General features: G+C 44.6%; 1 protein-coding gene across 4 annotated transcripts in view; it reads right to left on the bottom strand.

The window, feature by feature from the left end:
* The window catches only part of PKHD1 (PKHD1 ciliary IPT domain containing fibrocystin/polyductin), a 245,536-nt gene that overhangs the window by 103,366 nt on the left and 127,829 nt on the right, over window positions 1-14,341 (bottom strand). For all 4 annotated transcript variants that reach the window (XM_083495101.1, XM_083495102.1, XM_083495103.1 and 1 more), the window contains 4 exons: window positions 8,928-9,040; window positions 6,353-6,458; window positions 4,728-4,862; window positions 741-876 (listed from right to left, as the gene is read on the bottom strand). In XM_083495101.1, coding sequence (XP_083351227.1) covers window positions 741-876; window positions 4,728-4,862; window positions 6,353-6,458; window positions 8,928-9,040 — 490 coding nt within the window. The remainder of the gene's footprint in view (window positions 1-740; window positions 877-4,727; window positions 4,863-6,352; window positions 6,459-8,927; window positions 9,041-14,341) is intronic.

A 14,341-nucleotide genomic window follows, 5' to 3' on the forward strand; every position in this document is an offset into this window, starting at 1 on the left:
AGAGAAGGAATGTTCTCTGTCTGAAATGCTTGCATTGATGAGACAATTGTTATCGCGCCATGTTGGATTTCTCCACAGTTTCATTGAAATATAGCATGCTGAAATGATACATTTAAGGATAGTTGGTGTTCAGATTATAGTCAGCTTTTAATGCTGTTTATGAGTGTATGTTATTTTTATGGACATAACAACATTTATAAAACATACAGTATTTCAGAAAGCCGGATTATGGGCAGGATCTCAGGACACTGCTTATTCATCAAATGTTGAGGTCTTACGATTATTTGAGGTGGGACACAGAAGATAATACCATTTTAGGGTAAAATAAACAAACATTAAATAGGACTTTGTGCAGGCTGTCAGTCTGTAGATAGTACAGCTTGTAGATAGTACAACTATCTCCATGTCCCTTTTCTCATTATTCTGTTGCCCCATGTTTCCTGCCTATTTTATGAAGTTGCATTTGGGTCAAACTGGACACGACCTTGATTGCATGAAGCCAATTCAGTTGAGCTCATGCAGGATCAGAAACACAGGGGATTGGGGGGGGGGGAGTTGAATCCTCTACCCTCCAAGGCTGCTATCTGCATTGGCAGGGAAGCCTCCACTGCCACCAGCATGAATTCCCTGCCTGCTGTGGTCATTTATTTGACCCTACAAGGAAACCAGTTCACAGGCACAGAACAGTCCACATTTAAATCCACCACCACATTCTTTTTTGCACAGAAAGCCTAACTTACCTTGACCTTGGTAACAACCAGAACAGGTGGCGATTGCAGTGCAATTGGGAATGTCAAAATTCATAAAGGTTGTATTTGAAATCAATAGTTCATGCCTTTTGGGAGTTTTCAGTCCTGCCTGCATACAAGTTCCATCCTGCAGCAATAATATAGAAAGAGACTATATTGTGATATAGCTCCAGCAGTTTCTTTTATTCATTTCATAGGAACATAGAATCGTAGAGATGGATGGGACTCAAGGGTCATCTAGTCCAATGCCGAAATCTCAGCTAAAGCATCCATGACCTCTGCTTAAAAACCTCCAAGGAAGCAGAGTCCACCACCTCTCATGGGAATCTGTTCCACACCTCTTACTGTCAGAAAGTTCTCTTGATGTTTAGTTGGACTCTCCTTCCTTGTAACTTGAAGCTATTGGTTCAAGTCCTACTCTCCAGAGCAGGAGAAAAGGAGCTTGCTCCATCTTCCATGTGACAGCCCTTGAGATATTTGAAGATGGCTAACATATCGCCTCTCACTGTCCTCTTTTCCAGGCTAAATACACCCAGCTCCTTCAACCACTCCTCATAAGGTTTGGTTTCCAAACCCTTGATCATCTTGGTCGCCCTCCTCTGCACACCTTCTACCTCCTTAAATTGTGGTGCCCAGAACTAGACACAGTGATTTGCATGTCCAGAAAGGCTCCCAGATTTTCAGCTTTCTCTCCCAGGTCCTATCCCAATTATCCTATGTTTGATCCTGTGTTCTCTGCTTTCTGTCTTCTTCTCTCACGCCTCAGTTCTCTCACCTCTATGCAAATCTTCACTGAAATTATTGATTTATCCCATTGCTCATACTATATCACACCCATTTTCAGCTTCCACCACTGGCTTCCCACTCGGTTCATCACAAATTCTGTGTCCTTCACTATTAAGCTCTACACGCTCTTGCTGCCTTTAGGCCCTTGTGAAAACGTAAGTTGTGCAAGAATTGAAAGTTGTGTCTTTCACAAGTCATACCTATAGACAGGAGGAGCTATGCACTTTCTGAGTTGCTAACAGCTATTTAACCGAACTACACATGCAACGTTAATTTTAAGTTCCAACTGTAGGCAACGTTGCTCTCTGGCCTTGATGGAAGTCATCTCCCCCCCCCCCCACAAATTCCACAAATTAACTTGCTGTGTAAAGAGCACAAGTACAAAAGGACAGAAGTAACAGCTGGTTTAAAGGCATATTTTAAAAATAAAAGGGCTGGCTGAGTGGAAGGTTTAGCCTTCTTGTTAAATTAATGTCATAAAGTTTTAATTGATGTTAAAGAGACATCATTATTAAAGGATAGAATTACATAAATTAATATGTAAATTATGACAAGACAACTCTTTATCGTGAGATAATCGAAGATAATCACACCCCCAGGGTGCTGTGAGGAACAAAGCATAGCTGAGTGCTTTAAATCTCTTAACAAGTATGGGGTGGGGGGCACTCAAGTGCTCTATATCCAGCGACAGTAAAACAAAACCAAAAGGCCGCATCTTAGATGTACTGGAAACCACCTACCAAAGATTTCCATGTGTCTTCTTGTTGCTCACCCCACTCTACCATTCTAATCTCTCCTGGCTCCCGAGCTTCTTTGCCTCAGTTTTCCTCACCTTCACAAGGAATATTGTTTCTCCACCATCTCACACTCCTAAGGCTCCCTGGGTTTACACACACACACACACACACACACACACACACACACACCTCTTATGGAAATGAAACAAACCCGGGTACTTGAAGGAGACCTCTCCTGACATTGACCCATATTAAGAACTTTGGGTTCTACTTCTGGGAATCATAGAATCATAGAATCATAGAGTTGGAAGAGACCCCAAGGGCCATCGAGTCCAACCCCCTGCCAAGCAGGAAACACCATCAGAGCACTCCTGACATATAGTTGTCAAGCCTCTGCTTAAAGACCTCCAAAGTAGGAGACTCCACCACACTCCTTGGCAGCAAATTCCACTGTCAAACAGCTCTTACTGTCAGGAAGTTCTTCCTAATGTTTAGGTGGAATCTTCTTTCTTGTAGTTTGGATCCATTGCTCCGTGTACGCTTCTCTGGAGCAGCAGAAAACAACTTTTCTCCCTCCTCTATGTGACATCCTTTTATATATTTGAACATGGCTATCATATCACCCCTTAACCTCCTCTTCTCCAGGCTAAACATGCCCAGCTCCCTTAGCCGTTCCTCATAAGGCATCGTTTCCAGGCCTTTGACCATTTTGGTTGCCCTCCTCTGGACACGTCGTTCCAGTTTGTCAGTGTCCTTCTTGAATTGTGGTGCCCAGAACTGGACACAGTACTCCAGGTGAGGTCTGACCAGAGCAGAATACAGTGGCACTATTACTTCCCTTGATCTAGATGCTATACTCCTATTGATGCAGCCCAGAATTGCATTGGCTTTTTTAGCTGCCGCGTCACACTGTTGGCTCATGTCAAGTTTGTGGTCAACCAAGACTCCTAGATCCTTTTCACATGTACTGCTCTCAAGCCAGGTGTCACCCGTCTTGTATTTGTGCCTCTCATTTTTTTTGCCCAAGTGCAATACTTTACATTTCTCCCTATTAAAATTCATCTTGTTTGTTTTTGCCCAGTTCTCTAATCTGTCAAGGTCGTTTTGAAGTGTGATCCTGTCCTCTGGGGTGTTAGCCACCCCTCCCAGTTTGGTGTCATCTGCAAATTTGATCAGGATGCTCTTGAGTCCATCATCCAAGTCGTTGATAAAGATGTTGAATAAGACCGGGCCCAAAACAGAACCCTGTAGCACCCCACTAGAATGGTGTGGCTGGCAAAAGCTATTAGTTCTTGGGGACCTTTCAAGCAGAGAGCCATAACTGGTGCAAGCCACTACAGCATCCCTTTGCTAGTCACCGCTGTTCAGGCAGCTTGCAGATGGAGATGTGTGAAGGAAAAAGGAAAAAGCATAGGGTCTTCCTTCCTTCTACAGTCTCTCTCCTCTGCTCTCTGCAAGCCACCTCTCCTCTCAGTTGGTGGGGCACCTTCTCTGGGTTGGGCCCAGGGATAGAGCACATGCTCTGGACAAACATGTAAGCAAAACAACAGCAACATCCCTCATATTTTTTATACTGACATAATTCAGTTCCTGAAATACTAGCTATGAATAAAAAGGGATTCTTGCTCGCTAGCCAACTGTATTTGTGCAACATTGGCTAACCTTTTACAGCAGCTTCCAAACACATTCTGTTTGAGACACAAATACCCTGCACTCCCTTAACTGTTGTTACTCAGAGTTTAATAGGAATCCGAGTGGCTTTTGGTTTGGTCTACTTGTGGAGAGGGATTTCAATACAATACAATAAATAGTTAACAACAGATACATAGTTTTCCTCAGCTTCAAAGCAGCGGATAAAGATGAACGGATAAGCCCTCACTATGCCACAGGGAATTATTTTCTGTTTTACAGATTAGAGAATTGAGACAAAGAGATTAAAAATATTGCCAAAGCAATGAGGGAAAAATTAGAACCAAACATAAAACTCAGACAGACTCTGGATGAGAGAGCAAATGTCTTCTCTAGTCGGGTCTTTCCTTATTAGTTCTGCAATAGTCACTGGGATACATTGAACATACAAAGTACACCATGCCTAACTTCATAAACCTATACATGTCTACTCAAAAGTAAATCCCACTTACTCCCATGAAAGAATAAGGCTACAATCCTATACACATTTATTAGAGGGTAAAGCCCCATTAAACTTAGCCATAAGTCAACTAGCAACCATGGAGAGGGCAGTGCAAGAACCTAAGTCTCATTACAGCTCATTCACATCACACTAAACTAATATTTAGCTTGACATCTAGATATGACTATAAAGTCTGACAACAGTGCTGAGAAAAGACCTCAATATTCCCCCAAAAGCTGTTTTTTCTAACTTTATTGCCCTTTTAGCTCTTTAAGTTTGTTTCTTTGATAGCCTCTGAAAGTGGAGGACAAGTTGAGTTCTTACCTTCTCATGCAAGTGACCAAGTAGAAAACTATTGGCAACAGAGGTGTTTCCAAGACTTTCCACAATGTCAATTCCAAAATATTTGCAAGAAGAGATGTGGAAGCTCCAAAGTTGTAGGTTGCTACAGTTAATAATCTGTTAATAATAAATATTTTAAACATTAATATATTATTACAAAGGAAATCAACAGCTAAAGTAAATTAATAGTTGTCTGTGCTCCATAAGACACTGTTCGAGAAGACAGTGACCTCTCAGGCCTTAACAAAAATTATGAATTTACCAATCACCTAACCATTAGTTACAATGGTGTTTTTTCAGTCTGGCCACACTTTATCACATAGCAGGAAAGAATTACGGGTTGACATTCCACAATTTATGCTACAAGGGACACTTAACTATGATTATTTTTTCCAGTTTTTATTTATTTTAATTGTGAAATAGTTAAATCACAAAGTTTTTGTATTTACAAAATGAGACACAAAGATACACCCATTGGGTTAATGTAATTTGTAAATTGTTATTTACATGGTAATATTAGCATTATACTTAACTTCCATATGGCTCAATTTGTTTAATTTTTAAATTCCTGGGGACCAGCGACATCATCATAAAGTCAATAGCCCTGGTGGAGGGATTAAATGGCACTGCCACCTAGCTATGGTGATGATGTTCCATCCCTGAGCCATAATAAATACTGCCCAAGGTATGTGAAATGAGTATGAAGGAATGCCATGCTTCTACAGGGCTTTGGCTACAATCGTATTGTCCCAAAATAGCAACAGGTGTGATATAGCAATCTTGAGCCCTTACCCAGCTGACACAGTAATTTACCCACCCTGCCTTCCTCCCCTTTTATCTTATTCATCATCTGCTTGATTAACAATGAGAAACAAACCAGAAGACTGGATTTTCAGTACGTCCACACAGGATCAGAACTGCAATAGCAGAGACATAAAATACATGCCCCCAGTAGTTACCATAAAAAGGGGAAGTATATCTGTTGTTTTTTTAATCAGCCCTGAGTGCTCACTGGAAGGACAGATCCTGAAGCTGAGGCTCCAAGACTTTGGCCACCTCATGAGAAGAGAAGACTCCCTGGAAAAGACCCTGATGTTGGGAAAGATGGAGGGCACAAGGAGAAGGGGACGACAGAGGACGAGATGGTTGGACAGTGTTCTCGAAGCTACCAGCATGAGTTTGACCAAACTGCGGGAGGCAGTGGAAGACAGGAGTGCCTGGTGTGCTCTGGTCCACGGGGTCACGAAGTGTCGGACACGACTAAACGACTAAACAATAACAAATATCTCTTTTTGAACTTTGTTTTTTGTTCTATTTTGACTTAGGTCTCCTCAGTTTATTATCATTTATTGTTATTCATGTAAACAATGAAAATTATTGATAAATTGTTGCACAACAAAGTTACAGTAGTTGGAGCCAATGAATATTATGGTATATGTTGCAACTCTGACTCCCAGTAGCCCCAGCCAGCATGCTCAATGGACAAGGTCTCAAGGATGATGAATTTGTTGTCCCAAACATGTCAAGGGCACCAGGTAAACTACCCCATTGCTAAAGTGTTTCAGAAGATTCAGTGGCGGGGAAGCAAAAAATTATGGTTATCCTACCTTAACTCCACCTTCACATTGCCAGGCTGTGAAGGTTTCAAATGTAACAGGCAATGTGGTGTTTGCTCTTTGAGGATGATATTCTGGGTATATCAGGAGTCCAAAGCTGTTTAAATTGAAATAAACGACAATGGTTTTATAACAAAACATTGAGATGGGGAAATGTGTAGCTATAGGAAGGATAAGAGAGAACCCAGTTTGCATTTGAACTGAAACACAACCATCCTTCAAAAATTGAAGTTCTCTGAATTGTGCATTGTGGTCCTCATGCCAAGCAATCTGTACAAAAATGCATATGATGGGGCACAGAAATGCATATAGAGTACAACCACATCTTGTGCATAATTAACTTGCACAATTTCAACCTTATGCAATTGAAAGCTCACCAGTTAAAATAGTGCAAACTGGCTGCACACAAGGCAGAAAGCTTAAATGTTCCTTTTGCACCTGTTTTCTCAGCACACAAAGAGCTTGCCTGCCACCGTGCTTAGTGGGCTCTGAGGTGCTCTCACAAGATAGAGGAGGGAGAAAGGTTGTTTTCTGCTGCTCCAGAGAAGCGGACACGGAGCAATGGATCCAAACTACAAGAAAGAAGATTCCACCTAAACATTAGGAAGAACTTCCTGACAGTAAGAGCTGTTCGACAGTGGAATTTGCTGCCCAGGAGTGTGGTGGAGTCTCCTTCTTTGGAGGTCTTTAAGCAGAGGCTTGACAACCATATGTCAGGAGTGCTCTGATGGTGTTTCCTGCTTGGCAGGGGGTTGGACTCGATGGCCCTTGTGGTCTCTTCCAACTCTATGATTCTATGATTCTAAGATCTCACAAGAACTTGGACAGCCCCGAGAAATCTCACAACAGCAGCCCAGAACCCATGCACCAAGTGGGAGGGACTTGCCCCATAAGCAAAAAAGGGAGCGTAACAGCCCTCTGCCTTGCTTGTTGGGTAAGATCCACTCAGCGCGCCACCTCCAGAAGGCATTCCTACAGAGGCAGTTGGAGCTTTTTTGGATGTATGCACCCACCATCCCCAAAATGTAACTTCTGAACAAAATATGATTGCACAGTATTAGTGAAAATAAATTTTTAATGAAAAATTGCATATAAACATGTGCATTTGAAGAAAGGAACCAAGCCAGGCTCTTGGCAGCTGGAATACCAATTTTTGCAAGTTTAAAAGACAGATATATTTTCCAGGAACACAATCTAATTGGCTGTGGATTCTGAATTTGTCTCATGATCTGATCAGTCATGATCTGCCTGAATTGAATCAAGTGAATTCACTTTGGAATTCAAGTTTCTTCCTAAATGTACATGTTCTTTATACTGAGAAGAAAATGTGATTCCAGTTCACAGCATATATTCACAGGCAAATATTACTGAATTAGCTGTTACTATAAAACACACACTATAACAAAAACTGCAAGTCAGAGCCAGGGATTTTTATACTGAGGTACTTTGAGGATGGAAACATCAGTAGAGGTACCTGACTCCACAGGAATTAAATTATAGTAATTACTAAGCACATACAAAGGAAAATAGAAAAAGCAGTGGGTAATCAGGAAACTGAATAGTAAACCAGGCATAAACAAAAACACCCTGTTCAAAAATCTGTGTGATCATTCCTTTTTTTGCAGATTATTAAACAAATGTACTTAACTGTCAGAATGGATCGAGTACTTCTACTACAATTTATAAGCCACACAATGTGTGTATATATAAACTGGGGGTCATATTGAACTAGAACATGCAGGGTTCTACATTTCAAACATGAATTTCCCCAAAAAGCACACTTAAGACTGACTTAAAAAGGTAAAGGACCCTGACAGTTAAGTCCAGTCGCAGACAACTCTGGGGTAGCTGCACTCATCTCGCTTTACAGTCCAAGGGAGCCAGCATTTGTCCACAGACAGTTTTTCCAGGTCATGTGGCCAGCATGACTAAGCTGCTTCCGGCGAAGCCAGAGCAGTACACGGAAACGCCGTTTACCTTCCTGCCGGAGCGGTACCTATTTAACTACTTGCACTTTTTGGCATGCTTTTGAACTGCTAGGTTGGCAGGAGCTGGGACCGAGCAACGGGAGCTCACCCCGTTGCGGGGATTTGAACTGCCGACCTTCTGATCGGCAAGCCCAAGAGGCTCAGTGGTTTAGACCACAGCGCCACCCGTGTCCCTGCAAGACTGACTTGGAATATACCAAATACTGAAGCCTATATACAGATTCTACATCTCTGAAATGAAATGCAGCAGCTGTTTACTAGATGAAAATACTAGGCAATAGTTTAGAACTGGGAAAGAAGAATATATGCAATTGTAATTGAAATGAACCCTATTTACAGTCTATGAGAAATGGACCATAGCATATCAATATGTTTTCATCCTGCTGGGTAACAGACCTTATTAAACATCAGAGAAAGCATTAAACACCCCCCCCCTTATTGGCTATTGCAATTAGCATTTATGCAGCAGAGTGAGTGTGTGCTCACACACATGTGTGTGCACATGCTTGCATACATGAGAGAATGACAGAGAGGAAGCAGGGGGAAATATTATCCAATCAAACTGAATGCAAAAATACCTCGTGCAAGAATAGGCTCGATTCTTACTGAAGGACAGAACTGGAGCCTCTGATGGTCCTGAAGGAGAAAGGTGGAAAAAATAGCCATGTCCCGCAGCACACACTGTGTTACCCTGAGGAGGAGGAGAATATGGTTATAGAACATCCATCTCAATGCAATTAAGATCCCAGAATACTGGAAAAAGTTGTGGCATTTTATCTTCAGACCTATACGAACATCCATGTCAAGTTGGTTTGGAAATCCTGAGATTCAGACACTACATGATGAAAACTGAGAGACATAATTTTACTTCGGAGTCAGATATGGGGCTCCCTCCAGCCAGAAGCCTCCTCTGCCTCCATCAACTGACACAGAGCTGGAGGGGCCTCTCTGGGGTACTTGACAGAGTTTGTCAAGAGTTTCCCAACACGCAGACAGCCTCTGTGTGGCACCACATGTAGACAGAATAATGGCAGGTCCAACAGTAAAGGGGAGAAAAACAAAAACAAACCACTGTCTGTTTGTTCCTTGTTTTCAAATGAATATCAGAGCAAAGCAGAAAAGTATTACTGGCTAAGAAAAATGACATATTCAGCTAAAATAGCCTGCATCTTTTCAAGCATCTCTAACAGTTTTGCTGGTGCAGCCATGGTCTCATCCAGGCTTCCTCAAACTCAGCCCTCCAGATGTCTTGAGACTACAATTTCCATCATCCGTGACCACTGGTCCTGCTAGCTAGGGATCATGGGAGCTGTAGGCCAAAAACATCTGGAGGGCCGAGTTTGAGGAAGCCTGGCTCTCATCTAAGACAGAGATGCGCAACTTCCAGCCTGCCAAGTCTCCTCATTTAGTGTGTGAGGCTGTTTTGTGGAAACAAATTACACCTGACATTACACATATCAGGTTTGGGGCAGGGAAGGGTGAGACTTTAAAGGACCAACAGGGAGTTTTACATGGGCTTCCAATTGCTCCTTTGCTAGAGAAAAGCAGCTGTGGAGTTGGAAAAGCCAGAGGACGCCAGGATAATTCACACCCACCCATTAGCCAGTATGTGTTGCTCAAGGTGGGGCCTTTCCCTTCAGTGCGAACTGCTTTTGTCTTCCATTGCTGCTCTTCGAAGACAGCACTGGGGATGGAAAGGAGAAGAGCAGGGAGGTTTAGAAGGCCTTTCCAGTACTCCTCCTGGGTGGTGGGGGGGGCAAAGTGGGGAGGATGACTTCTAAACATGATTCTCTTAGTGATCACGCTGCTGGTTTCTTGCCTTTTCAATTGCTATTGTGCTTTTTTTATTAATGGTAGTTATTGCTGCTTCTTTTAATTTTATCTCTTGGTAATTTGTAGAAATTGTGTTTTAAATGCTGCATGTGACTGGGGTTGGGGTGGGGAGTGGCCTAAATATTAAAGGTAAAAGGACCCCTGACCATTAGGTCCAATCGTGGCCAACTCTGGGGTTGAGGCTCTCATCTCGCTTTACTGGCTGAGGGAGCCGGTGTACAGCTTCCAGGTCATGTGGCCAGCATGACCAAGCCACTTCTGGCGAACCAGAGCAGCGCACGGAAACGCCGTTTACCTTCCTGCCGGAGCAGTACCTATTTCTCTACTTGCACTTTGACGTGCGTTCGAACTGCTAGGTTGGCAGGAACAGAGACTGAGCAACGGGAGCAACCATTATGATACATGTGCCACCATACCATGGGGAAAAATGATTTATGCAAATGAATGGAAAACTGCAGAACAGCTGATTACATGCACCAATTCTTTAAAATCCCTTATAAATGATCAGGTAGCTGAAAACACTAGACATGCACAATGTTCACAAGATTTACAGGTACTAAAAATAAACAAACAACAAACAAACATTTCTCTCTCTAAAGTATATAGGTAATATTATGGCTCTCCCCCTTCCTGCAATTCTAGGATTTCATACTTGTTGAATGCCCAGCAACCAACATTCCTGACACTGAGGAAAAGTGGCAAAGACTGCATGCTTAGCAGCGCTAGATCAAACACAGAAGACTGGGTGTGATCCAACACGTGTCTGCCACCGCGAATGAAGCTCCTCCATGAGAAAACACAGGGCAGCTTACAGTTCCTGCAACAGAGACCTACCTTCTTTACTTTCTTGCCTCTGTAAAGTGCCCGGTATATTGATGGCATTATTAAAATCAGTATAATAAATAATAATAATAAACCCTACCATTTGGTGGGTTTCTCACTACTTAAAGGAAAGGTGGGTTTCTCACTACTCTGCAAATTTATACATTTTGAAGAAAACTCTCCCTACAAAATCAGGATTAAAAAAAAACAACCCCTGGACACAGAGAATTAGAGTCAGGAGAATCTAAAAGGGAATTAAGCAGAGTTGCAAAGAGTGAATTTGCTGCCCAGACCTTCAACACTATAAAATCATCGTGGAAATTTGGTCCAGATGTGCAGTGGCCAAAAGGTGGCCGCTTGTGTCACTGGAAGTGTTTGTGAGGTGGATAGTTGTCCACAGGGACTGGAAGCCAGACCACCAACTCACTTCCCAGAGGTCACTGGAGAGCTTTAAGAAGGTAATGACTGTTCATTTCTTCTGACCCAGATCAAAGGAAAGCCAGTGACCTAGAAGAGAGAGGCTCCGTATCCCGTTTCCAGCCTCGTGACCTATACAATTTTCCCACTGTCCTGGTGTCTGACATTTGTCACAAGGGTCACAAAGCAAAGAGACAAGAGTAGTGCCGGAAGCACAAGCTTGGGCACCTTTTTGGAAACGCAGCTTTTCAGACCACACTGCCCACAGCACAGTTAAGGCAGAGCTTCAGGAGTCAACTCACATTATAGTTCAGTGACTATTTTACCTACGACTCCAGTAGTGCATTCTACAGATGATTTGTGAGGGCGAGAGTCCAACATATTTATGCAGACAGCTGGCAGCTTGACAGCAGCGGTCTCGGCGAAGCAGAGAATTTTCTGCAGAAATAAATTATTTGGGGCACTGTATTCTATAGATCTCTCTGCAGCTATATTCCCAGAGAGAAAGTGGTTTTCTTCCATGAGTATCTGATAGCAATTGAATACAGCCATATGACCTTTTAAGCGATTAAGACACCACATGTGGATATTGAACATATTTTGTTAATGCTGAGTTTAAATCCAAGCTCGTCTCTCTACTTGCTTCCTTATCTTCTCCCTAATGGCAGATTTTAAGAAGCTTGAAACAATAAGCCAGCATCAATGCAAACTCTTTATTCAATATCCACCATCATCAAGCCAAGTCATTCCTTAGCATGATTGTGGGGGACACCTTCCTAGGTGGACTGACAAAGTAAAATGCAGTGGATCAAATAGCTCACATGTAAACTGGCTCACATGTTACAGCCTAATTCTCACCAAAAGCAGAGAAGCTCCCTTGAAAAAACATGGCAACCCACAGATAGCTATCATAAGCAGAGGGAAGACTAGGCCAGTGTTTCCCAACCACTGTTCCGCGGCACACTAGTGTGCCGCGAGATGTTGCCTGGTGTGCCGCGGGAAAAATTAAAAAATTCGAAAGATTTTTTTTTTAAAAGTCAAATTTTTGATTGGGGCGCCGTCACTAGATGACCCCTGGGGTTCCCTCCCTCCCGCTCTGCGCCTCCCTCCTCCTCCTCCTCCTCCGGGGAGGCCCTTCCTGGCTCTCGGCCAAGGCTTGGCGGCTGCCACTCACTCACTCGCTCGCCCACCCGTCCCTCCATCCCTGCACCCGGCCTCTCCCCCTCCGTCCCCGGCACGGGGGCTGCCGGGATCCGTAGTCCCCTCGCCCTTGGGCTCCGCGCCCGCGCGGGGTGCGCGAACTACGTTTCCCAGCGTGGCCTGGCAGGCCAGGCGTTTTGTTTGAAGTGCTCTTCTCCCGGCCATGGAATGAGCGCAGCGGCGGCGGCCGGGCGGGCAGGGGCTCTTCCGCGCAGACCCCGCGCAGCCTGCCTGCGCCCCCACGGAGATTGGGCGGCAGGATGGAGCCCGGGGATCCCCGCGGAGGCGGAGCGGCGGCGGCGGAGGCTGCCCCCCAGGTAGGGCTGCATCGGGGGTGTGTGTTTATTTTTGCAATGCTGCATCCGCGCCGGAGGGGACGCATTGGACCGCGGGGAGACCCCTTGGCGGGCGTGCAAGGCAATGCATGCGTGCAGGCGTTGCATGGAGTGCAGTGCAATGCAATGGCAACGCGGCGCCCTGCATGCATGCATGCAACTTCCACTGGCGCTCCGGACTTGGCAGGTGAGGGGGGTCCCCAGTGGGCGGCAGAGAGAGCCGGGAGGGTGAAGGGGAGCCGGGGAGGAGCAGCGCTGCTCCCCGAGCCGAGCCCGGGGGGAAACTTCGGCGTCGTTGCGCCGGGTGTTGGAAGCGGAGGCTGGCGGGGGCCCCTCACCTGCAAAACCTGGTCGCCTCTCATATATTTCGTGCATTGCATTCATCGCCCGCTTTCTCCTCCAAGGAGCTCCCGGGGGCGCGCGTGGTTCTCCCCGTGTTATCCTCGCAACAACAGCCCTGCAAGGTGGGTCAGGCGAGTGGCCCAAGGGAGCACCCAGGGATTGTCCTGGCCAGGTGGGGTGATTTGAACCCTGCTCTCTGCCCGGTCTTCGTCCTCATTTAGCCCCCACATGTGCATGACTGTGCATGACTGAGGTTTTCCCCCCTCGTCTTGGCTATGGTGTGAGTCTGTGCTGTTAATTAATGGGGTTCTGCCTTCGGAGAAGATGAGCCAGCCCTCAAGGAGGTGATTATGTAATTTGCTAGCAATTCATGTCCCTCCCGGCGTGACGCTGCGCGCTGACGTCACGGAGCTGTAATGGTGGTGTGCCTCGAGATTTTTTTCATGAAACAAGTGTGCCTTTGCCCAAAAAAGGTTGGGAAACACTGGACTAGGCTACAACACTCACAGCTATTTTTCTGTATGTGGGGAATTTTATGAATGCAGCAGCACTTAGTTATGTGTGTCTCTGCCTACAAGCTGAAGCAAAGTGCTCCAAACATAACTCAACCACTTCATCTGTGGTTTGTGAGAATTAAGCCTTAGATTGTGCATGTAGTTACATATTCTGAGACATCATCCCAAGTACCAATACAGTGGTACCTCGGGTTACAGACGCTTCAGGTTACAGACGCTTCCGCTTACATACTCTACTAACCCAGAAATAGTACCTCGGGTTAAGAACTTTACTTCAGGATGAGAACAGAAATCGTGCTCTAGCGGCGCGGCAGCAGCAGGAGGCCCCATTAGCTAAAGTGGTGCTTCAGGTTAAGAATGTTTTCAGGTTAAGAACAGACCTCCAGAACAAATTAAGTTCTTAACCCGAGGTACCACTGTATAAACATTGTTATGCAAGTCATAACAGTTGACTTGCATAAAAATATTTACATTAGTACTTAGAATTATGTGAATTGCCCCTCCCTCTCCCAACATCCAAAACAGGAG

This window comes from Podarcis liolepis, assembly GCF_965112155.1.
Source record: "Podarcis liolepis genome assembly, chromosome: 3".
Lineage (NCBI taxonomy): Eukaryota > Metazoa > Chordata > Lepidosauria > Squamata > Lacertidae > Podarcis > Podarcis liolepis.